The sequence below is a fragment of the Panthera pardus genome, unplaced genomic scaffold (genome assembly GCF_024362965.1).
Source record: "Panthera pardus isolate Hobbes unplaced genomic scaffold, ASM2436296v1 HiC_scaffold_25, whole genome shotgun sequence".
NCBI lineage: Eukaryota > Metazoa > Chordata > Mammalia > Carnivora > Felidae > Panthera > Panthera pardus.
This window is the reverse complement of record NW_026526821.1, coordinates 51,639,484-51,666,165: the sequence shown is the minus strand read 5'-3', so window position 1 is coordinate 51,666,165 and position 26,682 is coordinate 51,639,484. Positions and strand designations below refer to the sequence as shown.

Below are 26,682 nucleotides of genomic sequence, written 5' to 3'. Positions count from 1 at the left end.
ATCTCAGGGACTCACAGACCCCTGGGGGACGGCAACCATGGGTATAGCTGGCAAGCATGCCCTGGGCATTACAACGCCCCATAGAGTGTGCCAGTTGCATTTGGCCTCAGTGGGGAGCTTGTTTAGGAACAGAATATCTGGGGATGTTTTACAAGAAGCACAGTGTTCGTGTGGTTGATGCCTGGTGACAGATTCCCCAGGACACGTGGATGTTTGTTTCTCTCGGACCCTGCCAAGCAGTTCTTCCTTCCATAGCAGTGTTTACAGACACAGTCCATCAGGAAGATTGCTCCAGCAAAGACTGTCACTGCTTTGTAGAATGTTTTCTGGAGCTTCCAGAAATGCCTCAGTAAATCAGGACTGGCACACCAACTGACTGCTTTGCTGCTGGAGCTCTTAACATGAAAGGCTAGGAATGATCCTGGCAAACGCAGGGCTGACGTCTGTGGGAACAGTGGGAGTGACCCTGGCAGGGAAACAGGGGAGGCCTGGAAATTGTTTCTCTGTCCCTGCCTGCTACTCTCTGCCCTGGGTTTGGGGCTCTCAAGCACCCACGGATGGCGTTCCCGGGCAGGGTGTGCCCCTATGTTATCCCAGAGAATGAAGAAATCCCCCAGACAGCTCTTAACAATGTCCACCAGGCTAATGGCAATGAAGACGAGAGGGCTGTGTCCAAACTGCAGCGCAGGCACAGTGACGTAAAGGTCTACAAGGAGTTTTGTGACTTTTATGCGAAATTGTAAGTGTCTTTTCTCCTGGGAGAGGAGCTCCCCTCTTCCAGATCTAGCCATCTTGGGTTTCGAGTTCACTAGCTATTGATGGTTTTATTTCCTCGACTTTTAGCAGGGGCATTCTAGGGTGATGGAGGGGCAGGGGGTGTATTCCAGCAGGCAAGAATCCACCAGATGAAATGCAGAAGTGAACAAAAATGCTGCCTTTAAAGTAATAGTAGTAACATCTTTGTCTTCAATAGGTTCCTGTTAATAGTACATTTTCATTATGTAGTCCAAGAGGGAGATTTAGAGTTTTTGCTGTCAGGATTTATAATAGAAAAATTGTATGCTCTAAAACTTCCTACACATAAGGGGTCAGTTGAGGGGAACAGTAAAAACTGAACTACAGACAGTTAATAAGGATGCACATTTTTGTTAGGTTTAACAAAGCAGTTTGAAGTAGGCTAACTGGGTTTAATACTGTCTCAAAGGGACTGAATGAATAAATAAGAATGTTGTGTAACCTGCGTGTGTGTGTGTGTGTGTGTGTGTGTGTGTGCCATTAACTCTAAAAAGTTAGTCTAATTCATGTCATTAAGTGGATTTTAGCAAACAATAAAAAAAATAGTGCAGAGTAGTATTTAGTATTATTTAGACCAACTCATGTAAAGTCGGAAGCTTCGAATTATTGCAGATTCCCAATTTGTCAATTAAGAGTTAAGGAGAATTTGACTGACCTGATTCTCTATTTCCATGAACCCATTCTGTGTGGTATTGTAACAGATGTCATTGATTTTTCACAACTTATAAAGAGTTCTGTTTAAGTATAATTGGGCAATTATAATTATACTGTAACCAAAATGCTTCATGGACTTTCAAGATGCTTTTTGGATTTACACATTTGTTTTTCATTTTAATACCAGAAAATTTTTTCCCATACTTTGATCAATAAGACAAAAGAAAAACAAAAAGCTTAATGATGCCAAGTTTTCTGTGTGCAGCTAATTTGTGGAAAAGTGGGTCATTTATGACTGACATAACAATCAGTTATGACTGGCCAGATGTAAAGATACTTCCCAACATATATATTCTTTGTCATCAACACTTCTTAGCATAAATCCCTTTTTGAAAAATCAGCCAAGTAATTATTTCTAGCCTGATGACAGTTATAACTATCATTCATAACTTTTAAAATGTAGAGAGGGAGGCAAACCATAAGAGACTCTGAAATAGAACAAACTGAGGGTTGCTGGAGGGGAAGGGGGTGAGAGGATGTGCCAAATGGGTGATGGGGATTAAGGAGGGCACTTGTTGGGATGAGCACTCAGTGTTGTATGTTTTAAGTGATGAGTCACTGGGTTCTACTCCTGAAACCAATGCTACACGATATGTTAACTAACTTGAATTTAAATTAAATAAATAAGTAAATAAATAAATAAATAATTACCTGAACTAAAAATAATAAAAATAATAAAATAAAATGTAACTTCTATCATAGTAGTGTTAAAGATAAAAACAACTGTAAAAAAAAATACACAGGTCACTGTAGGTTCATTAGTTGTAACAAAGTACTACCTCTCTGGTGGGGGTGTTGGTAGCAGGGGAGGCTCGGATGTGGGGGTGAATGGGAACTCTTTACACTTTCTGCTCAGTTTTGCTGTGAACCAGAAACTGCTCTAAAAAATAGTCCATTGAATAAATACTGCCAGAGGGTCAAAAACAGGAGAGGAAAAGGAAATGTAAACAGTTCAGTAGCTGGGTGAGATTATTGGGGCTTTTGTTCTGAAAGTTTCCTCTAAGGTTCTGTTTCCTTATCCTGCTTGTTATTAAAAGGAATACCTCTTCAAAAATACACATTACATTATGGCTAAAACTAGTTTATTTTTCCTGTGTGTGGGAAACTATGTATTTGTTTTTATAATGTGTCAACCTATTTTCTAATTCTATTTGAGTATTTGAATTTGACTATAACCAGTGTTTAGTATAATGAGTAGTAAACAGGTGATAAATGCTTTGGTCTTGGGACTGCTTTACACTCTTAAAAATTGTTGAGGTCCCCCAGGGCTCCTGGGTGGCTCAGTCAGTTAAGCATCGGCTCAGGTCAGGATCTCATGGTTCATGGGTTCAAGCCCCACATCGGGTTCTGTGCTGACAGCTTGGAGCCTGGAGCCTGCTTCAGATTCTGTGTCTCCTTCTCTCTCTGCCCCTCTTCTGTCCATGCTCTATCTCTCTGTCTTGCAAAAATAGGTAAAATGTTTTAAAAAATGAAAAAAAATTATTGACGTCCCCAAAGAGCTTTTGCTTAGCAATATTTACTGTTTTTGAAAATAAAACTGAGAACAAAATATTTATTAATTTAAAAAACAATAAACCCATTACATGTTAATATTAATAACTATTGATATTAATTTTTATGAAAAATAACTGTTTTCAAATGACAAAAGCTTGGTGGGAAAAATGGCATTGAATTACATTTTTGCAAATCTCATTAGTGACTAAGACAGTTTCTCAGTTCTGATTCTGTGTTTAACCTATTGTAATATGTCGCTAATGTATATAAAGAAAATATGCTTCCCATAGAGATATAGTTGAAAAAGGAAGGGAGTTTTTGAACCCCTAAAAGGGTCACAGTGACCCCTGTACTTTAAGAACCAAGATAATAATGGATCAGGACATTCCAGAATGTTCTGCACTTCCTGCTTTTTAGGAGTTCTTTTAAAATTATAAGGATTGGGTGAACCTTTTGAGGGGGTTGAAAATTAATAATGACACTTTGTCTTTGAGTAGCATCTTCTGGCTTCCAAAGTTACATACTTTTTAAAATTTTATCTTCAAAACGATATTAAGAATTATGGGGGCAGGTGCGGGCTTCCCATCCTTCATCTAGGGACACCTGTGGATTTTGGTCAGGAGAAAGGAGAAACACAAACCTTTCCAAGAGCTTTATTAAAATTGTTGTAATTCATCTAGCTTACGGCAAAACCCAGTAAGAAGGGAATGTGAAGATTTTTCTCCCTAACCAACAGTAATTTTGAAATGACAAAGTAGAAAATTTGTTTTAATGTGATAACTTAGGCTAGGTTTGCCAAGCAGTGAGGCTGCCTGTCTTCCTTTTTTTTTTCTTTTCCTTTTTTTAGATTCTATCTATCTATCTATCTATCTATCTATCTATCTATCTATCGAGAGTGTATGCAAGTTGCATGCAAGCAGGGAAGGTCAGAGAGAAGGGGGAGAGACAATCCCAATCAGGCTATATGATGCTTAGTGCAGAGCCCCATGTGGGGCTCAATCTCACGAACCCATGAGATCATGACTTGAGCCGAAACCAAGTCAGTTACCTAACTGACAGAGCCACCCAGGCGTTCCTTTGTTTTCTTTTTTTGTGATGTTTTAATTTTATATTTAAGCCTATTAAGTAAAGTTGAGTTTTGATGGGTATGCGGTTATGAACATGGTACTTCTGCATGAGGTTAGTTATGGCAAGGCTTCAAAATAGGAATACTGTTCTTTGAAACATTTGGGGCAAGAAGGCAAAGTTATCTTCCACTGGGGTGGGGTGGAGGTGAGACAACATATGTGTGAGCCTTTCTGCTAAGGAAACAGCAAAACTTAGAAACTGGCTGGGGACAAGGCAGTTATTAATCTGTAAAATGAAGACTCCTCACCTGCCTCACAGGGTGGTTGTGAAGATTCTGGAGAATGTCAGCAGTATCTTTACCAGGTGTATTGATTCAATATCTGGGTGGTTACAGGCTGCACCAGGGACCTAGACACACAGGTAGAGCTTGTGCTCTGGGTGGGCGTCTGAAAATAAACTTGCCAAATTGTGAAGGACAGTTTGGCCAATGACTGCTCTGGTTAGGGGACATTCCTCACTTCATGGCCTTTTAAAACAAATCAGTTCTTTCTTTTTTTTTTTTTTTTAAGTTTATTTAAGTAATCTCTACCCCCAACATGGGGCTTGAACTCACGACCCCACAATCAAGAGTTGCACGCTCCTTCGACTGAGCCAGCCAGATGCCCCCAAATACACAGTGGTTTAATAGGGCCTGGAACCCTTTATAGAGTTCTTCCTATATGCTTCAAGGTACAGTGGAATTACTGCAAGGGAGAGATCGGGTCACTGGGCTCTTCAGTGGTCACTTGACTGCCTAATATGTAAAGCGTGATGGTGTCCCTATCACATATTCTCGGATTTTTGAAATTGATATTATAATCTGGTTGTGATTTTATGAATGGGGGCCCTGGATTCTGGTCCTGTATCTTCCATTAACTACTGTGACTTGTGAAGTTGGATAGGTCATTCCACCTCCCTGAACCTCCCTGTGTCATGTCTGTAAGATGATCTTCATAATGGACAATGCTGTGACTTTAAGATACAGCTTATAATGCCAGTGCCCAATACTTGTCTTACTAATGAGATTACAGGACCATGGCACTCTGGCTGATTTTAAGAGCTACTGTAGCAGTTGCCTTCAGCAGGATATAACCAAAGGGATAACCTGTGTCCAGCCTAGGACATGGCATTCAGTTGACATGCAATTTAGATTCTGTTCTCAGAAGGGTGAAAAACTGGCTTTGAGATGGTGACCTGTGGATATTTTAATTAGGCTACTTAGGAAGCTATAACCTTAAGCTCTCTCAAGAGCAACTCTTGACTTTAATCTCTATCCCTAGTTCCTCACAGGTAGCAGGCACCCTCTTATAGTATATTTAGCAAGAGGAATGTCAGCAATATTAAAAACAGATTCCAAGCAAGAGACCCTTTCAGCACCTAAGATGCTAAGACAAAGAGATGGGAACAGTTTGAGTTGAGTACTTAAGACACAAGAAATTGGGCTTTAGGGCTACAATATGATTTTTGTCATCAGATAGAATTTTCTCCTTAGTCCTTTATGTTGTTTAGTCTTAAGTTTAAGAAAAGGTAGATAGTCTGTGACTTCTGTCCTTTGTGTATTACAGCAACATGGCCAATGCCCTGGCCAATGCCACCTGTGAGCGCTGCAAGGGGGGCTTTGCGCCCGCCGAGAAGATAGTAAACAGTAATGGGGAGCTGTACCACGAGCAGTGCTTCGTGTGTGCCCAGTGTTTCCAGCAGTTCCCAGAGGGACTCTTTTATGAGGTGAGTCAGCCTGGACAGAAGCACCATTCCCTTCCCACTCCACCTTGTTTTGAGGCATCCTTCTTCGGTTTAAATTTCAGTATGAAGATGGTGTTGAAGTACCAGGTATTTTGGTACCTGTCAGGTTAGTGATGGCTTCTATGTGGAATGCCCTGACAGACCCACCAACTTGTACTGTTCATTTCACCTTCCTGTGCCAGAACCCTTGGTGCCTTGTGACTCGACCCATCAGATCTGTGCACTTCAGCTCAGCAGACAGAGCCCATTTGTAAGCTTTAGCTGCAGGTTTTCTGATTTGCTTGCCCCCTGCACATACCTTCCTGATTCCTGCCTCTGTCTTTCCCCAACTCAGAGCACCATGAAACATCCTCTCTAAGGCAGGGTATCTGTTACCTACCTTTCAAACAATCAATAGGAGCTTCCATGCATTTATTCTCTAAGAAGGATCTTATTTGGATATTTTGGAGGGATATCCTGTCCATATTAAGCTCTTCTATGTATCTTCTTTTCCAAATTCTTGCTCCTGATTCTCGTGTGTTACCCTGTGGTGTCTACACTTGGATTTCTTCTTACCATTGCTATAAAAGCCCCTACTCACAAAATATGTCTGCTTTTGGGAATAGTCTACAGAGGCCAAGCCCATGTTGTTAACAAAGATGAGAGTGGTTTTGTGTGTGTGTGACCAGTTAGATAGTGCACTTTTACCAGCTTACTCCTTACATATTTATATGTGTGTGTTATTCATATGCATGTCTCTCTGTGATAATATCTGTACATAGAATTATGTTATAGCCAGAGACAGCTGCTCTTTGATTTCTTCTTTGCCTAGCACATTTTTTAATTTCCCTGTTGTAAAAGCCATTCCTGAGGAAGGAAAGGTAATTTTTAATGGTTATTAGTAAGTCAGTTGTTTGCCACTCAGATGGCATTTTCCCATGGAAATAACGCTTCCTGAGAGGGAGGTTCCCAGGCCAGCCTGCAGAAAAGCTATTTACCCCATCATATGCACATGACATGCAGAACTGCCCTGTCTATAGTAACATAACTCTGGGGAAAGCTTTAAGAGTTTTGATTAGAGGGGCACCTGGGAGGGGGGGGGGGGGTTCAGTCGGTTAAGTGTCACGATCTCATGGTTTCATGAGTTCAAGCCCCACATCAGGCTCTGTGCTGACCCTGCAGAGCCTGCTTGGATTCTATCTTTCTCTCTCTCTTCCTCCCCTGCTCGTGCTCTGTCTTTCAAAAAAAAAAAAAAAAAAAAGAGTTTTGATTAGAACACATATTTGAGCTCCTGCTGTATCCCAGGAACTATATTCCCCACAATAAAAACCCTAGGAACAGGAAGAGATTCTTGTTTTCTTTTCCTTCATTCTTCCAAACTCCTTCCCTGGGCAGTGGGAATCTCTTTTTCTGTCAAATGTAATGGCTTTGGGCTGGGAACGGCAAGTGACAGTGAGAAGAGGCGTAGTAGGAGGGAAGACCGAGGAGGCAGCTAGAGCAGGGACTGTGCTTCTTGGCATCAGGGTAACAGATCCCTTCCTGAGGTTGTGGGTGAAGCTGCCAGTGGTAATGAGGAGAACGGCAGCTAGATTTCTGAAGAAGAAAAGGAAATCGCTAGGGATCTAGGCAACAGGGAGAGAAAGGGAGCAGGGGCAGGAGGGAGGGCAGTCCTCAGTTGTAGTAAAAGGAAAAGGACCTGCTTCCGTGGTCTTGATGGAACACTCAGGTTCTCAGGTCAGCACAGTGGGGGTGTGCTGGGATTCTGGCTCAGGTCAGCACAGTAGAGGTGTGCCAGGACTCTGGCAAGGAAGGAGGTCACTTAAAGAGAGCCAAGTGTCTGCCTCTTGAGGAAACATGAGTCTTCATACTCTGTCAGTCCCTACCTTACCCCTACTTTTTTTCCCCCCTTGAGGCCCAAAGATGTTGAAGTGTTGCTATAACACAGTAGGTCTGTGATGTGAATGGGATTAGAACCTAGTTTGGTCTCCTAATGTCTAATATGGTATTCTTTCCCATGCGTATTCTTTTCACATATAAGGGTTTTTTTGTTTGTTTGTTTTTTAAGTCTAGAGAGAGAGCACGAGAGCAGGGGAGGGGAAGGGGCAGGGATGGGCAGAGAGAAAGAATCTTTTGCAGACTCCATGCTCAGCACAGAACCTGATGTGGGGCTTGATCCCATGACGCTGGGATCATGACCTAAAGCCAAACAAATCCAGAGTTGGATGCCCAACCGACTGAGTCACCCAGATGCCCCTCAAATATAGATATTTTTATTGAAATGGTTAGTTATGGCAAAAACCTTAGGAGAGAGTCCAGAGGAGGAAGAGAAAGATCCAAAAGGGAAAGGCAGGGTCAGTTTTTCCAAACATTAATTCAATATTATATGGTCCATTCACCTGGCACTTTGGAATTAATAATTGTTGTCAGGCACTGTCACCTCCTAAGGTCCTGGTTCTGCATCTGTGTTCTGTCAGCTGTCAGGCCACTTGTGCTTAGTCAGAGGGGAGGCTCTGTGAGAGCTTTCAGTGGGACAGAATAAAGCATGACTCACACTTGTCCTCCTGCCCACACCTCACTCCTCTTTACTTCTGGACTATAAATATGCTTCCTGGGTCCATCTGATATTATTCCAGAATGTTATGAATACACAGAACTAGTCTATGAATGGGCTATTGTCCAGCTTAAGGTCCCTTGGGTCCTGAGGAAGATTGCTATTTTAGCTACACTTAAAATTAAAACCCCTTTTCCAAGGCCAGGGATGTGTAAATCTGCATGTAGAAAATCTGGCCTTTCTTTTTGGTTGAATGATATCCGAGAAAAAGCTATCCAGGGCTTCCAAGAAATAATCTGCATTTTCAGTTATTGAAAAGCAAGCTTAAAAATTTACCTGGCTTGTTTTCCATTTGAGACACAAAGTATGGACTTCAATCTTGGTAATAATAGCAAATGTGTCCTTTCTACTCTACAGCTTTGTATTGCTTTTGTCTTATTATTAAAACATCAACCTTCCCTTATTTCCACCATCCCTAGTCTTTTCTCTGTAGGATTAGTTCTTCCCCTTGAAAATGGGATTCACTTTATACTGTGTAACTTCTGATATTTGGGATCAGATGGCCAGGATGCTCCTCCCTTTGGCCCCAAAGGCAAGTTTACTATTACACTACTGTTTCCTACCCATTCATGAGGATGTTTGTCTGGAGGCAAGCTGATTGAGCTCAGCTATTTCTGGCTCATTTGCAGCTCCTCTTAAGACTGTTTTAGCAGCAACCAGGATTATTACCTGCACTGGCTCCTTTATGCAGGGTGAATTCCAACCCACCAGCTTATGTGGTTCAGTAAGTGAACTTAAAAGTTTGCCATTGAGGCTGTAATCTATCACTGCTAAAAAATATAAGGTCTGTCTCAGTGCTTCTTGTGCTCCATAGCTTGTCATCAATGACTGCTGTACCTGGGATGTTTTTATTTACAAGACCACATTAGTCATGTTTTCAGGCCACTCACACCTGTCTCATTTAAGTTGTCTTCTCTGACTACACACAGCACTTTGTTTATACCTTTAGTAAAGATGGCATTTCACAATTTATTACATTAAATACCTCGGGTGCAAGGACTGTTCTCATTGATTCAGTATCTCTATAGTTTGTTATGCAGTATTTGATGACTACTAGGTGCTTAATAAATACAATGGTATGTATACAGTACTTGGATTGTACAGATGGCAAGATAAAATGCTAAGATTCCCACTAGGACCCAGGGAACACATTTTCTAATATAAACATTGCAGGCTACCCTTCAAAGTCTTTACTCATTTACCTATTGCTCATTTCATGAACATTGTCCAGAGTGGTGGATGAAAGAAATGTATTCTTATGTAAAAATAGGAAATTTCAGTTTTGGGTAGAACCCTGAGTAAAATGCCTAGTCATGATGTATTTTCACTACCATAGGTGGACCACTGATTTGGTATATTGGTTCAGGCCAATGTGGTGTTCTTGAATAAACTTAGTTGTTATTTAAAACCTGCAGAAAAGTTGAAAGAATAATACAGTGAATATCATGTATCCTTATGCATCTCACACACATACCCACAACACCCATCTTCTGCCAAATTGTTTGGGAATAATTTCCAGACATGTAACACTAAATGAAGTTACTTTAAATTTTTGTGTTTTTTGGGGGAGGAGGTACAACAGAAGAATCATAGTTCAGAGATGATTTTTGGGATACTGGCCTTAACAAAATGTTCTATTATTGACTGACATGTTGTATCTAGTTGGGATTGAAAGGGTATTGAAAGGGATATAGAAAGGGTAAAGTAGTGACTTTGCGGTGGCAAAACCTAGCAGATACTATCTTTTTTTTTTTAACGTTTATTCATTTTTGAAAGATAGAGACAGAGCGTGAGTGGGGCAGGGTTAGAGAGACAGAGAGAGGGAGACACAGAATCCAAAGCAGGCTCCAGGCTCTGAGCTGCCAGCACAGAGCCTGATGTGGGGCTCGAATTCGCGGACCATGAGATCATGACTTGAACCTACGACAGGCGCTTAACTGACTGAGCCACCTAGGTGCCCCTGGCAGATACCATCTTTTTTTTTTTTTTTTTAATGTTTTTTTATTTTTGAGAGAGAAACAGAGTGCGAGCAGGGGAGGGGCAGAGAGAGAAGGAGACACAGAATCTGAAGCAGTCTCCAGCCTCTGAGCTGTCAGCACAGAGCCTGACACAGGGCTCGAATCCACAAGCCGTGAGATCATGACGTGAGCCGAAGTCGGACGCTCAACCAACTGAGCCACCCAGGCGCCCCAATACCCTCTTAATCAAGTGGTCAAGGTAAACATGACCAGTAAGAAATCATGTTGAGATCATGTACTCTCCGATATGATGCAAGAAAATAGAGCGTATTATTACCCCTGTGGTATTCCCGCAAACCTATGACCTCAGTCTAATCATGAGACAAACACATAATGAGGAGCACTCTACAAAACACAACCCGTACCCTTTAAAAGTGTCAAGGGCAGGGCTTGGTCAGTTAAGCACCTGACTCTTGGTTTCAGCTCAGATTATGATCTCACAGTTCATCGGATCAAGCGCTGCGTCAGGCTCTACGCTAACAGTGTTGAGCCTGCTTGGGATTTTTCTCCCTTTCTCTCTGCCCCTCTCTTGCTTGTGTGTGCGTGCTCTGTCTCTAAATAAATAAATAATAAACATACATTTTTTTTTTTAAAGTGTCAAGGTCATTTAAGACAGGGCAAGGTTGAGGAACTGTCACAGATTGAAGGTGACCAAACAGCCTTGATTAGTCAGATATCATGAGATTTCCCATGTGTGTGTTTATTCATTCTTTATTGACCTATCCATCCATTTAACAATATTTATAATATTAGGTAGTTACAGTGTGTCAGGCACCATGTTACATTCTAGGAGTACAATGATGAGCAAGGTAGATAGAGTCTTAAGGAGCTTATCCTACAGTGTATTAGACTAGGCTGACCAAGATCAAGTCATTGAAAATTAAATACAAAGCTTCACAGTATTACTACAGACTGGTTGGTAATAGGAAGTTAAATCTACCTGAGGACAGATTTCTACCCCAGAATCTACTGAAAACCGGTATAGATGATGTTTATATTTCAGCACAGTGGCACTTGGTAAAGAGCTTAGTAAATGGAAGGTACTTTTTTTTAGAAAATAACCATGATATGATTTTACAGGCTGTCACTACATATATCTGCAGCAGCTTCTAGCATCGTGCCTTGCCTTTAGTGGGTCCTCTGAATATTTGCTGACTGAGAGAAACTGTCAGTGAAGCTGTGCATCCTAGGATGTCTTAGGAACCATGTATCCATAATTAGGTTGTTTCAGGACCTCAGCATTTTCCTCAGATTTGTGCAATGGAAATAGAAGGAGGATTCACTTTATTGGTACGTTGTCAAAAAGGAACACAGTAGTTCCAGGCTGTAATGTCATTGTTCCACATCCAACAGAATTACCTCTTCATCTATCTGTGTTCAGATTAACAGTTCTCAAGTGAAGTTCACATCGTGTGTTGGCAGGGAAGCCATGGTTTTTAAGTTGATAGAAACCCACAAGATAATTTTAGAATTCTAGGTTATATTCTCTATTGCTCTGTCTAAAAGAGGTGGTGGATACAGAAGAAGCAGTGTAGATTTTAGGGTCTGACAGCCTTGGATTGAACCCCAGCTCTACTGGCTTTGGTGCAAGTTATTTAATATTTTTGAATTTCAGTTTCCTCTAACAAGGGATTAATCACATGTGTCTGATACGGTTATGAGTTTGAACCAAGGTAGCATGCTGTGTTCTGGAAGCTGTCCCGTGCATTGTAGGATGTTTAGTAATTTCTACCCACTAGATCCCCAGTCCTGACAACCAGAATACCTCTTGGGGCGCTAAATCACCCTCAGCTGAGAACCATTACACTAAACAATGAGGGTTATGATCTTCACTAGGGATATAGCAAGTCCATTGTAAGTGGGTGTGTTCCCCATGTTGGTTAGGCAGTACTCTCACAAAATAAAAAACCTTTTTATAGTTCTGTCTCTCAGAATTTGACTGCAGTTAGAGCTAATTCTTGTTCCATAAATTAAAAAAAAAAATTTAATCTTTATTTATTTTTGAAAGAGAGAGAGAGAGAGAGAGAGAGCAAGCGAGGGAGGAACAGAAAGAGAGGAAAACACAGAATCCGAAGCAGGCGCCGGGCTCTGAGTTGTCAGCACAGAGCCCGACATGGGGCTCAAACCCGCAAACCGTGAGATCATGACCTGAGCTGAAGTCAGATGCTTAACTGACTGAGCCACCCAGGCGCCCCATAAATTTAATTAGAAAGTATTTCTAGACAGATTTCACTTAAGAAAGACCCTCAAGAGAGCCTACATTTTTCTGGTTTAAATTGACACAAGAAAAGATAACTATACCGTTCTTGGATAGTCAACATTCAACTATTCATAATGAAAATATCATCCTCATTTAGCAGAAGGCAAGATACATTACCTGTGTGGTGATTAGTACTGGTTCCACTAACTGAAATTTATTTTTCTCTTTTCAAATATCCTACTTCTGTGTTTTAATTTTAAACAACTTTTAAATGTTTATGATTCCAGGGGTGCCTGGGTGGCACTCAGTCAGTTAAGCATCTGATTGTTGTTTGCAGCTCAGTTCATGATCTCACACTTTGTGGGATCGAGCCCTGCGTCTGGCTCTGTGTTGACAGTGTGGAGCCTTCTTGGGATTCTCTCTCTGTCTCTCTCTGCCCCTCTCCCACTTGTGTGCACTCTCTCTCTCTCAAATAAATAAAAATTTAAAAAATAATAAATATTAATGATTCCAAAAAATATTTATCTTTTAATTTTGTCTGTATTGGAAGGTAGTGATCAGGGCAGTAATAAAAAACAACATGTTCAAACAATCATGGTGGTGGTATTGCTTGCCACCCCTAATACCCCCAGGAGTTGAGGTGCTGTTTCTGCTTCCATGTGTCTCTTGAGAGTAAGGTCACCTAGCTTGTTGTGTTAAGTCACAGTCCTTAACCTTGCCTAGAATGTAGTACTTTATGTGTGAATAAATGTCCCACAATTCCTGATTTTAGAAGACTTGTGAGTTATACTAATACTTTTATTTCTGAGCCAGGCACTATACTAGGTATTTCTTTCTCTTTTTTCTTTCTTTCTTTCTTTTTTTTTTTTTTTTTTAGTTTTTTAATTTATTTGGGGAGAGAGATTGCTCACGTGAGTGCAAGCAGGGAGGGGCAGAGAGAGGGAGAGAGAAAATCCCAAGCAGACTGCATTGTCAGTGCAGATCCTGACGCAGGGCTCGATCTCACAAACCAACAAGATGATGACCTGAGCCGAAATCGAGAGTCTGACGCTTTAACCAACCGAGTCACCCAGGCGCCCCTATACTAAGTGTTTTGTAGACTGTTATTCTTGTTGTTCTTCTTTCATTTGATTCTCACATAAATCCTGTGAGTTAGGTACTTTTTTTCCCAACTTACCTGTGGCCGTGATGAGGCTCAGAGACCTTGGCCACGGTTAACTAGTGGGGACGTGGTCAAATCAGGATGTTAACTCATGCCTGCTTGTCTGCACAAGCTGGGTTCTCCTCCACTAGGATGCACCAACTCTCACTGAAGTTGAAATGGTTTCCTGGGACTGATATTTTATCATTCTGAGAGATAATGCTCTCTTGTATGTGGCCATCACTACTTTTTCATCCAGTCATTCAGTAAATATTTATGGAAAGCCTGCATTGTAGGGTATACTGTGTAGACCACACTATACCCTAGTTCTGGGAGTGAATACAGTTTTCACAGTGATTTGGATAGAACTTGATGATGACTTCCATGCTTCTGTTCCTCATTTTCAGATTAGGAAAATTTAGAGAGGTCAGATAAATGTATGAGTTGTATACAATTAGTGATTTTTGCATTCGGAATTGTAGTTCGCTTCAAAGGGAAATCTGTTTTCATCAGTACTGGTTTTCATGAGTTACCAGTATGTCTAGTCATATTCCAATACATATGAAAAAATATTTGTAAAATGACCAAGTCATTGGTGGCATGAGAAGGCTGTTTAAATGCCATTTCAGAGGGGGATACCCGCTCAGCCCAGAGGTCCTAATGCTAACTATATGTAGATAGCCACCATAACAGCTCCCAAATCTAACTTTGTGACATCTCAGCATATCTCCAGTAAAAGGATTATCTTAGTATTTCCCCTAAGAAGGTACTTTTGAGAGTAAAATTGAACCAACAGTTAAAGGGTGATATAATTCTACAAACATTACAAATCAGGATGGACTGGACCAAGAACTAGAACATGGTGTGCAGCCTTTCTCATTTTGGCATAGTACACATTAAGTTCTTTGTTAATACTTCAGATTTCTTTCTCTCTCCTTAGTTTGAATTTCCCAAATGTGTCCTTTTTTCCCTATCACAAAATGCATAACAGGAAAGACCAATTTATAATGAATGATTTAGTAGAAAGATGGTTTACAAAGGGATTTCTTCACTCATTTCCTCTTACACAGAATCATGATTACTCAGGAAGGCTGAACCCTGGGAAGGGAGGTCTGGTTGGGAGGAAACTTCCCAACTAGATGAGGAGCTTATCTGCTGACCCACTCAGTTCAAAGCAATTTATGACAAACCAGTACAAATCACCAAGTGAAGATCGTCAACATTTGCACTTGCCTTGAAATGAGACTACCAGCTAAGTTTCTAATTCTGAGCTTTCTTTAAAGCAGCAGAATCAAGCCCCACCCTCCTCGAAAGAGAGTCTTCACAGAACTCAAACATAAAACATAAAGCAGAGCTATTTTTGGTTGGAGTTAATCCTCCACCAGACTGAACAATCCCTGTTCCAGGCAGGTGGCAGCAAGTAGGGTTCTTAGACATTCCGTTTCAACAATATTAATTAATTAATTATTGAATATTGAATATTGAATATTGAATTAATTCAAATTAATATTTCTTATAAGCTGAGGGTATTTTAAACCAGTTTTGGGTTGTAACATGCAGTTACCTAGAAAGGTAGTACTTCTGAAAGTTTGATTTTTTCAAATTTATGATTTCTGATTTTTCATTTTTATCCTAGAGTTTTACTTTGGATCAACTTCTGGCCTTTCTCCTGGGCTTGGATATCAAGCCCATAACTGTGTTTGATCATGTCTATACCTGTAGAAAAGAGGCAGCTTGTTCTAGCAAAAGAAATTCTCTTTCATTAGTCCTCATACAGGATAAGCACAGCCCAGGGTATGCAAAGGGTTTGCATTATGGATGGTTTCAAGGGATCCATTTCTGGATCCTTGTATTTTGGTTTGAGAGAACTAAATTTTTGGATTCTTCTTCCTAAAGTTGATTTCTCTGATAATATATTTGTATTCACAGTAGCACTTGATTTTCCCACTTCACAAGAGAAAAGAATCTCAAATCTTACTGTGATTAATTGCCCCAGAACACCAATAAAAAGTCATTAGTCAGGAGTCCTCAAACCCATAAGGCTTCTAGTCTTTCCCTGCCTTGTGTATTTTCTTTGTTTTTTTTTTTAAGTTTTATTTACAGTAAAACGTTGCATTGCGAATAACTTACTCTGCAGGTGTTCCACAAGAAGAGCAAACATTTCTAATAAATTGTAACTTGATAAATGAGCAGTGCCTTGCAATACAAGTAGTACATGATGCCAAATGTCACATGATCACACCTGAGCCAATGGTTCTTCAAATTTGCTTTATATACAAGTGCTTTGGAATGCAAGCGTGTTTCTGGAACGAATTATGCTTGCAAGCCAAGGTTTTACTGATTTATTTTGAGGGAGAGAGAGAGCACAGGTGCACGTAAGTGGGGTGAGGGTCAGAGACAGAGGAAAAGAGAATCCCAAGCAGGCTCCACACTGTTAGCATGGAGCCTGATGCAGGGCTTGATCCCACGAACTGTGAGATCATGACCTGAGCTGAAATCAAGAGTTGGACACCCAACCGACTGAGCCACCCAGGCACCCTGCCTTCTGTATTTTCTTGATAAGGATGAAGCCTAGCTTTAGGAACTGTGCTGGCTGTTCTGGGTTCAGATTTGTAGCAGATTTGGAAATGTAGGGAGTAATCATGACAACTTCCTGTTAAGACTTTGTCTTTTTTTATCTTTAATTTCAAAAGGACTCATCCTTTTCTTCAGTTTTATTAAAATATGATCGACAGATAACATTAAGTTTAAGGTGTACAACATGATGATTTCATATGTATATGTATATATTGTGAAATGATAACCACAGTAAGGTTAGCACATCCATCACCTCATGTAATTACCTTTTGTGTGTGTGTATGGTGAGAACATTTAAGATCTACTGTCTTAGCAGACTTCAAGTGTGCAATACAGTGTTGTTAACTGTAATCACTGTGCTGTATCTTAGATGCCCAGAATTTACTCATTTTATAACTGGAAGTTTGTACCCCTTAAACAATATTTCCCCATTTCCCTGATCCCTCCAGGTCCCAGTAACTATCAGACTACTCTGTTTCTAGGAGTTTGGCATTTTTAGATTCCACACATAAGTGAGATCACACAGTATTTGTCTTTCTCTGCCTGACTTAATTCTTTTAGCATAATGCCCTCCAGGTTTGTCCATGTTGTTGCAAATAGCAGGATTTCCAGGGCATATGGGTCGCTCAGTTAAGCATCCAACTTCAGCTTAAGTCTTGATCTCATGGTTTGTGAGTTTAAGCCCCATATCAGGTTTTGCCCTGACAGTGAGGAGCCTGCCTGGGATTCTCTTTCTCTCCTGTCTCTGCCCCTTACATTCCCCTTCTTTCTCAAAATAAATGAATGAATGAATGAATGAATGAATAAATAAATAAATAAATAGCTAGCTAGCTAGCATGATTTCCTTCCTATTTATGGCTGAGTGGTATTTCATTGTATATGTATATCACAGGATTTATCCTTTTAAAGGGAGAGGTCTGTGAGAGCAAAGCATAGAGCATTGGTAAGAAATTATGAACATGATGCGTATATGTTAGGAGCCAGAGCCAAAACAGAAGTCTGTGACTCTCACAAGGCACTGAGAGGCTAAACAGCCTGACCCAAGTCACACAGCCAGTCAGTGGTTTAGCCAGAATTTAAACTCAGGCATTCTGGATCCATGGTCAGTGTTCTTAACTTCCACTCTATGCTACCTATTTGAATCACGTCTTAAAAGACTTACTCAAATTGCAACCAATCCTATATTTTTTTTCTACCTTCTGCTAGCAAATATAGTATATATGCTAACTGCTGGACTTATTTTGTTTTTGTCTTAAGCAATATGTCTTTCTCTTTCATTAAATACAAACTAAAAGTTGAATGTTTCTTTTTTTTTTTTCTCATTAAACTATGTTTTAATGGTCTCCAAATTCTGTGACAGATTTTTTTTTGGTTGTTTCCATTAAAAAGAACTGATTTTAAAAATTATAATAAACCTGCCACACACACATAAGTGGCACACAAAACATTCTGTTTTCCTACTAAAAATGTTGTGATGCATTGTTATCATTAACCAGTCTTTGCTATTAAACCTACATGGCCAGGGGCACATGGGTGGTTCAGTTGGTTGAGTATCTGACTTTGGCTCAGGTCATGACCTCATGGTTCTTGAGATCAAGACCTGCATCAGGCTTGCTGCTGTCAGCACAGAGCCAGCTTTAAATCCTTTATTCCCCTCTCTCTCTGCCCTTCCCCTGCTCACACTCTTTCAAAAATAAAAATAAATAAAAAATAAAAAATAAATCTTTAAAAAAAAGAATAAAGCTACATGGCCAGTTGACACCAACAGTTCTGAGCCCAGTCTTTCAACATGGATTAAGACTAGGGTAGCCGATGGGGCGCCTGGGTGGCTCAGTCGGTTAAGTGACTGACTTCGGCTCAGGTCATGATCTCACAGTTCATAGGTTTGAGCCCCACATCAGGCTCTGTACTGAACGCTTGCTTGGAGCCTGGAGCCTGCTTCAGATTCTGTGTCCTTCTTTCTCTGCCCCTCCCCTGCTTGTACTCTGTCTCACTCTGTGTCTCAAAAATAAATAAATATAAAAAAAAATTAAAAGACTAGGGTAGCCAATAAAAAAGTTTATCGGTTCCAACTAAATCAGTGGAGTTGTTTCTGAGTCTTTATATTTGATTTCTCTCTTTTTTAAAAATTTTTTAATGTTTATTTTTGATAGAACACAAAGGGAAGAAGAGAGACAGGGAGACACAGAATCTAAAGCAGGCTCCAGGCTCTGAGCTGTCAGCACAAAGCCCAACGCAGGGCTCGAACCCACAGACCATGAGATCATGACCTGAGCTGAAGTCAGTCACCCAACCGACTGAACCACCTAGGCACCCCTTGATTTCTTTTTTTAATTACTGCTAAAAGCTAAACATCTGATTTCTATATATGTTTGTAACATCCAATAAAGGAACGTATTTACTTCATAAATAACTTCTGGTTGGGGCTACCCACAGTGCATTATGACAGAGAACTGGGTAATATGGCATATCAATTTATGATTATCTGTTTGTAACTTCTGAAAACAGATTCATTACATTAATTTAAAAATTTAAAAAAAAATGGCATCCAGCCTGGGTGGCTCACCCACCCAGGTGGGTGTCCAACTTCCGCTCAGGTCATGATCTCACGGTTCGTGAGTTTGAACCCCGCATTGGGCTCTGTGCTGACAGCTCAGAGCCTGGAGCCTATTTCGGATTCTGTGTCTCCCTCTCTCTCTGCCCCTTCCCTGCTCATGCTCTCTCAAAAATAAACATGAATTAAAAAATTTTTTTAAAAACAGATTCATTAAACGTATTAGAGTTCATCCATTTGAATTTCAAAATGAAGTAAGCCTTTTTCTGGCACAAAATAAATCTACTTGGGCTGGTCTGCAGATTAAGCTATAGTGGATATGTTCAATAAATTGAGCTAAATCTGCAGCTAATTTCCACAATTGACCAAATTTAGTTGACTACTGCTACATCACTAAAAATGGATTTTGATAGTCAAACAATATGCAATATGTGAACATTGTAAGGAGTTCAAAGATACAAAGGGAGACATGCTATAATTCTCATGATTTATTTATGTGAAGAGGGTAAAAAGCAGCCCCCAAAATAGAAATTCATGTTGAACTCTTCCATTGGTAAGTCCTATTTATCTGTGGATACATGGAATAATTGTGAGAGGAAGGGGAGCCCTGCTCATCTCATTGAGACACTTTTCTTTTTTTTTTTAAATTTTTTAATGTTTATTTATTTTTGAGAGATAGAGTGTGAGCAGGGGTGTGGCAGAGAGAGAGGGAGACACAGAATCCAAAGCAGGCTCCAGGCTCTGAGCTGTTAGCACAGAGCCCGATGCAGGGCTACAACTCATGAACTGTGAGATCATGACCTGAGCCGAAGTCGGGTGCTTAACCAATTGAGGTACCCAGCTGCTCCACGATAGGCTTAAGTAAACAAATAGTAGAAAGTAAAATTTGACATTTGTACACATATTCATGTTTTAACTATTTGTGTACTAATAATTATAATGATAACTTAATCCAGAATAAAAAATGTTTTTAGCTTTTAGAGTTCATGGGCTCAGGTAGTAAAACAAATTTTAAAGTTTTGTTATATACATTTTAATTGCTGAGTAGTATGGTAGGGTGATCTGTTAAAGACTTTAGTATGGAATTTAGGAAAAAATATCATACCAGGATAAAACTTTGTGGGAAATGAAATGGAAATAGTTCAAGGAGAGAAGTAGAGGATGTGAATTTTCCAACTATTAAAATAGAATTTAAAAAAATTTTTTTTAACGTTTAGTTTTTGAGAGACAGAGAGAGATAGAGCATGAATGGGGGAGGAGCAGAGAGAGAGGGGGAGACACATAATCCAAAGCACAGAGCCCGACGTGGGGCTCAAACCCATGAACTGCGAGATCATGACCTGAGCCAAAGTCAGACGCTTAACCGACTGAACCACCCAAACGCCCCTAAAATAGAATATTTTTTAATGGGTTTTGGCCTCATTTTAAAATGTTTAGATCTAAAATATACTAGACTATCTACCCTTTGTAAATATTTAAGTTTATAATACAACATTTCAGATATCAACGTAAAAAAAGTGGGAAACGGTTTGTGTATATATGTGTATTTTCTAGGGAGAGGAGTCCACTGCTCTCATTAGACTCCTAAAGGTGAGTCTGCAAGCCAGAAAATAGTTCATCATTGTTAGAGGGAGTTCACTGTACTCTGGAGCCATAGTACCAGTTGTTGAGTATGTCTTTCCTGTACCCACATGCAGGTAGGTGTAGGTAAAGTACAAAAGTACATCTGCTTTTAAACATCTCAGTAGAATTATAATTCTTAGGGCAGGGCTCTTAGTTCAAAAACATCTTTCCATATGTCTCCACAGAATAATTATATTCATCCTGTGATTGTTTCATCTGTACAAGCTGATGGTACTTTCTATTTCAGTTTGAAGGAAGGAAGTACTGTGAACATGACTTTCAGATGCTCTTTGCTCCTTGCTGTCATCAGTGTGGTAAGTTTTACTGCTGAATAGCAGAGTAAAAAGTGAGTCTCAAAATTAGATGATCCTTTGGAATATTCTTGTCCCCTGTTAATTCAGCCTTTACTCGCTTTTGAGGTTGCCAAGAGAGAGACAGGGAAAACATTGGAGGGGTGCTTCACATGCTTAAGGATTGCTGTGTGTAACACAAGTGTTTAACTTGCTTGCATTTTAGCCACCTCATGGGTTGCTAGCAGCTTTACTAGAGAGTCTCCAGAAATTGGAGAAACTGAGTAGAATGTTCTAAAGTTTAGTGAAAGAAGAAATTAATTAAGTATAGGCTTCAAGAAAATGTGCTGTGTCAGCAATGACCAGAAATAAACAAAAGGCATTTGAGAGAACCCAGTGTATCATTGAGAAAAGGAAAATCAGATTCAGAGATGTGATAAGACAGCCCAAAAATTTGACCACAGAATCAAAACTAAGGACTCAGATGAAATAGAGTTTTTCCCTAATGCAGTACTTACTGTGGTCGATATGTATGTAGAAAGCCCCTAGTTGTGGAGAAAGGTTTAAATGTGTTCTTTTTCCTTGTGTCTTTTGCCTTACTGCTTTCAGCAATAAGACGCACCCTGGACATCCTTTGTGTGTTCCTTTCCCACAGGTGAATTCATCATTGGCCGAGTTATCAAAGCCATGAATAACAGCTGGCATCCTGAGTGCTTCCGCTGTGACCTCTGCCAGGAAGTTCTGGCAGATATTGGATTTGTCAAGAATGCTGGGAGGTAGGAGTTTTCCATCCTTGTTAGGTGTGGGTGGAGAAGTAACTACTGCAAGGTCATGCCTGTTTTCCCCTAGGGCTGTGAGGAGGTGCTTTCAGGCACTGAGTTTAAGGTATAGGGACTGCAGCCTGTATTGGCTCATCTGGCGGCTGTTAGGAGAGGACCCTAGAATTGGTGTCCCTGGGCCAACAAAAGGGAGATACGTAGTTAAGATGGAGTTTCTTAAAGATCAGTTGGATTACTTGGGTTGGAATAAATAAATTTTCATGTAAAAAATAGTGGCTTGATTCTGCTGTTAAGCCAAGTGTGATTTTTTTTTTAAATTATTCACTTCTTTTCAGAGACATGAGAAGCATATTTCTTTTTAACTATTAGAACCTCAGATTTTAAACTTAAGTTTCTAAAAAAGTGTTGGCTCTGTTTAGACATCTGTGTCGCCCCTGTCATAATCGTGAGAAAGCCAGAGGCCTTGGAAAATACATCTGCCAGAAATGCCACGCCATCATCGATGAGCAACCGCTGATATTCAAGAATGACCCTTACCATCCAGACCATTTCAACTGTGCCAACTGCGGGTACTGCAATTTCTTCCCTTTTTATTGCACAAACCGTGGAAATAAAGTAAAACATCACTTTTTTTCTGTATCTTTTACTCCAGCACACCAGATTGTTTTTCTCCACCTTGTAATCTGGAACATTTTAAACCTATGAAGAAGTCAAGAGACTAATACAAAGAATACCTACATACCCATCATTGAGTTTCATCACTTAACATTTTGCCACATTTGAGTGTGTGCAGCACACTCTCCCCACACCCTGTGTGTGTGTGTACATATAACATATATACATATACCTTTAGTATTCAGTTAGTGGTAAAATTCAGTTATCCCAAAAACTGTTTTGATCACTGTGCTTTTTCAATACAGGATTAAAAAAAAAAAAAACCTTTAAAAAGTCTTCTCTTTGTACATATATAACTTTTACAGTTGTAATACTTAGGGTATTATCTTAAAATATCTTAAACTACATTTATTTAATTTTATTTACTTCTAAAGGGATTTATTTTCTTCAAAGACTCATGATAAATTGTTCAGCTATGATTTTTTAAATTTGCTATCTAAAAATTTAATGGGAAAAGTTACTTTACTATAATCAGTTTGAACATACATGCTAAATTATAGTGGGGGTGGACAGAGATAAGGTAAGCTAAAGATCAAGAAAACAGCTTTGTGCTATGAGTATAGCCACCTCATTTATTTTGGGATTATCAGTTTGTACCTTATTTCATTTTCTTGCCTATTTCCCTTTGGTGGAATTTTTCTCTGTTCATTTGTCATTAGTACTTCTGGAGAATTACTTAAAACAGATGAAATGTAAACAAGTCCATTTGGCTAATTAGGGCCACCTCTGCCTAAATGGTAATATTGATGCAGGAGACTGAAAAGAATAGTGAACTTAAGCATTTGTGGGAAGGAAGGTTCTGGGCATTTCTTTTATTTTCTGTTAACCTGTAACTTAAAAGCTGGTGACAGTTTAATTGTTAGTAAATGGAGCTAATCTCTAACTTTAGACCTCAGTTATTTTGTAAAGATAACATCTCCAAGTCTGTCCCAAGCACTGTGATGATTCTTCTCTAGCTTTTTCAGGAAGACAAAAGGACTATCATGTGATCATAGACAAGGAAGTGATAAATATGACCAATGTGATGGTATATATCTGACTTATTTGTACATTTTATCATTATTGCTTGACATTGATGTTTTGATAGGAATCTGAAACCGGTTCAAGCCTATTAATTTAGGTTACTGTGAGCACTACTAAGAGTGGGGAAAAGAAGGTTGTTATAGTGAGATCTTCAAAAACCTGCTAAAAAGTATGTCAGTCTCCTCAGTTGCCTGTTTTTCTCTCTCGGTAGTAGTATTCAGTTGGATATATTTCTCATGGACAGGAAGGAGCTGACTGCTGATGCCCGGGAGCTGAAAGGAGAGCTGTACTGTCTGCCGTGCCATGATAAAATGGGGGTCCCCATCTGTGGCGCTTGTCGACGGCCCATTGAAGGGCGTGTGGTGAATGCTATGGGCAAGCAGTGGCATGTGGAGGTGAGTCGTAAATGGTGGAAGGGTTAACTAGTACTTTTGAATTTCCATCATTCAGAGGTGCTGGCAAGATTAGGAAATTCTAAAGATTAAATACGGACATTTTCAAGACAAATGACATTGTAGAAAATTAAGAATACAGAATATACACACTTTTGTGATCTCTCAGTAATGATACAGGGTGTGCTTTTTTGTTCTTAAATCCTTCTCGAGGCAGGAGTGTCATGGTCCATTTCCAGCAGCAGCCCCTCCCTTATAGATGATATTAACATGTTGACCTCTTTTCTCATTCTGTGTTGTTTAAAAAGGCTGTGTCTTAAAGTAACGTGTCAAAAACTCAAGACACCTGAATTAAGTTAAGACTGAAAGTGTCCCAGGGTTACCCCTGGCCAAATGAAATAACTACCTCAAACTTTCATGTACCTTCTCTGAGAATAATTTAACTTTGGGGTTTTACTTTATTAAATAAATAAAATATGGCAGCTCAAAAATTACCTCTAGCAATTTTTTTCAGCATTTTGTTTGCGCCAAGTGTGAAAAGCCATTTCTTGGACATCGACATTATGAAAGGAAAGGCCTGGCATATTGTGAAACCCACTATAACCAGGTATTGATCATACTTATTGGATACTAGATATACTTTTATAAGTTTGAGCTTAATATTTTAGCTACAAGGAAAGCTCTTGGAAAATGTACATTGGACTATAGATTTTATTTTTTAATGTTTTACTTGGGAAATAATTTCAGAGTCAACAGAAAGGTTGTAAAATAAAAATGTGAAGAATACCTATGTACCTTTTACTTCATCATTTGCATTGGCCCACTCTCTGTAAAAACACACACTTAATAAATGCACAGATCTTCATATACAAATGTATGTATTCATATATACACACATTTTTTTCTGAAGTATTTCAGAAGTTCATCATGGCCCTTTACCCCTAAATACTTCAGTTTTTATTTCCCAAGAATATGGAGTGGTCTCACATAATCATAGTTAATCAGTATTGATATAATACTTTATTATATTTATTCCATTTTGTCACTTGAACCCATAATGTCATTGAATCATTTTTTCCCACTTCAGTACTAGAGCCAGTCTAGGGTTGTCATTTTCTTTAGCCTCCTTAAATCTGGGACATTTCCAAAGCCATTTTCTGGGTTTTGATAGTGATGAAAAGTAAATTATCTTCACTGTAAAAAGTAAAAACTAGTCAATGCACTTTACTCATTTTCTCTAATAAGGGTAAATTCTGGATCTAGGTAGCCAGCTGTTTATTTTTAAGTGGTAGAAAGAACTGAAACTGTATTAAATGTTTGGTGTTCTAAACCTTAGTTCTAACATGTCTTGAATTTTTACCACTTTTTTTTTTCATTTTCAGCTATTTGGTGATGTTTGTTTCCACTGTAACCGTGTTATAGAAGGTGATGGTAAGTATCTGTAGGGATTTTATATGGCATAATTTTGTGTCAAAATTATGACACAAAAACAGAAAGAGATTGATTACTATTTGTCATTTGACCATTATCAGTTACTTTTTCTTTGGCATATTTCTCAAGTAATTCATAGCAGAGATGATAATATCGTACAAGTTGGATTCGTTACTCCTTTATGACAATACTTTAGGGCAGTGCCTCAGGCTTGTTACAGTACGTATTGTGTGAACCATTCATTCAATACAGTACGTATTGTGTGAAACAACCTTGAGATCTGTTTCTATTTCCATGCCCTGGATTTATAGAACTTGGAAGCTGTAGAGCAGTGTTTATTAGGAACAGCTTAATCTGCCTTGGTAGTTAGCAAGAGTCACTTTAACCCTGCAGATGCTAAAACCTGGCAGTTTTCTGTAGACATTTCTAGCATTTACCAGCCTTGTATTGTAAGTAGGCAGGGCTGATTAACTGGGACAGAAAGGAAGCAGCTGTGTTTGCTAATAGCCACTAGCACAGTTTTGCCAAAAACTTCCTGGCAAAGTTTTAAACATTCCTGTTTTCAACATGCTTCGTGTTTCCTGTCAGAAAACCCAACCTGGGAAATACTTTGTGAAACACTGCCCATGATGCAGTTTGCAAAAGGATTACTTCAGGAGAGCAATCTTTAGTGCCATAGAAAATAAAACTTAGCTCCCTCCTATGTGACATAGTAGTCAGGTGAAAGAAGCTGTCAAAGGAAGCTCTCCTTTTTGTCAGCTTTGGAAGACAGGCAAATAAGTTAACGTCTGGATTGTTTTTTAATTACTTACCTAGTCTATATTTCTTTGTTGGGCCAGTGGTAGTGGAGACTGTGCTGGTAGGCAGGCCCTGTGCCAGAAAAGCTCATCTGAGTGACATAATGCATGTTAAATACACACTGCACCATGCACAGAGTGAGAGGGCAGGCTTTGGCGGGAAGGTATGGTACATACTGTTTATGTGCCTCACAGGATACTCTAAAGGGAAGAAGAAAAGTTTTAACTGTAAATAAAGATTGAAAAAGGCAACGGTAATCTTCCTTAAGATGAACCCTACAGTCACGGAAGACATTAAATGCTCAGTTTTTTTAATAATGTGAAAAAATAGCCTTTAATTAATTTATTAATTGGATTGATTCAGTAAACATTAATTAATGGCACTGAGATTTTTAGTCCTGTGATTCTTTTGCAAAAAAGCCTCTCAGAACCTCTTCTAAGTGTTGTGGAGGCACCCTTAGCTCTGTTTGAGTTGAGGATGTCAGCGCTGCCACTTGGAACGCCAAAGTGTGTGACCATGTGTCTTTGCTCTTTCTCCAGTGGTCTCTGCTCTGAATAAGGCCTGGTGTGTGAACTGTTTTGCCTGTTCTACCTGCAACACTAAATTAACACTCAAGTAAGTCTGCGGTTTAGTCCCGTGTGAATCCTAAGACCAAAACTTTAGGTTAACATTTTTTTAAATAGAGTATTTTTAAAAATAATTATCTGATTCCTTATTCTTTCTATTTAGGCCTCTGAA

At 39.4% G+C, this 26,682-nt stretch overlaps 1 protein-coding gene across 11 annotated transcripts in view; it reads left to right on the top strand.

The window, feature by feature from the left end:
- Window positions 1-26,682, top strand: part of LIMS1 (LIM zinc finger domain containing 1) — a 165,395-nt gene that overhangs the window by 133,798 nt on the left and 4,915 nt on the right. For 8 of the 11 annotated variants that reach the window (XM_019434597.2, XM_053890494.1, XM_053890490.1 and 5 more), the window contains 8 exons: window positions 5,676-5,835; window positions 20,804-20,870; window positions 21,502-21,622; window positions 22,045-22,194; window positions 23,568-23,718; window positions 24,230-24,322; window positions 25,098-25,146; window positions 26,484-26,559. In XM_019434597.2, the coding sequence (XP_019290142.1) occupies window positions 5,676-5,835; window positions 20,804-20,870; window positions 21,502-21,622; window positions 22,045-22,194; window positions 23,568-23,718; window positions 24,230-24,322; window positions 25,098-25,146; window positions 26,484-26,559 (867 nt within the window). Of the gene's footprint in view, window positions 1-464; window positions 740-5,675; window positions 5,836-20,803; window positions 20,871-21,501; window positions 21,623-22,044; window positions 22,195-23,567; window positions 23,719-24,229; window positions 24,323-25,097; window positions 25,147-26,483; window positions 26,560-26,682 lie in introns of those variants that run through there. The other 3 variants (XM_019434593.2, XM_019434594.2, XM_019434595.2) reach the window with 2 other exon arrangements.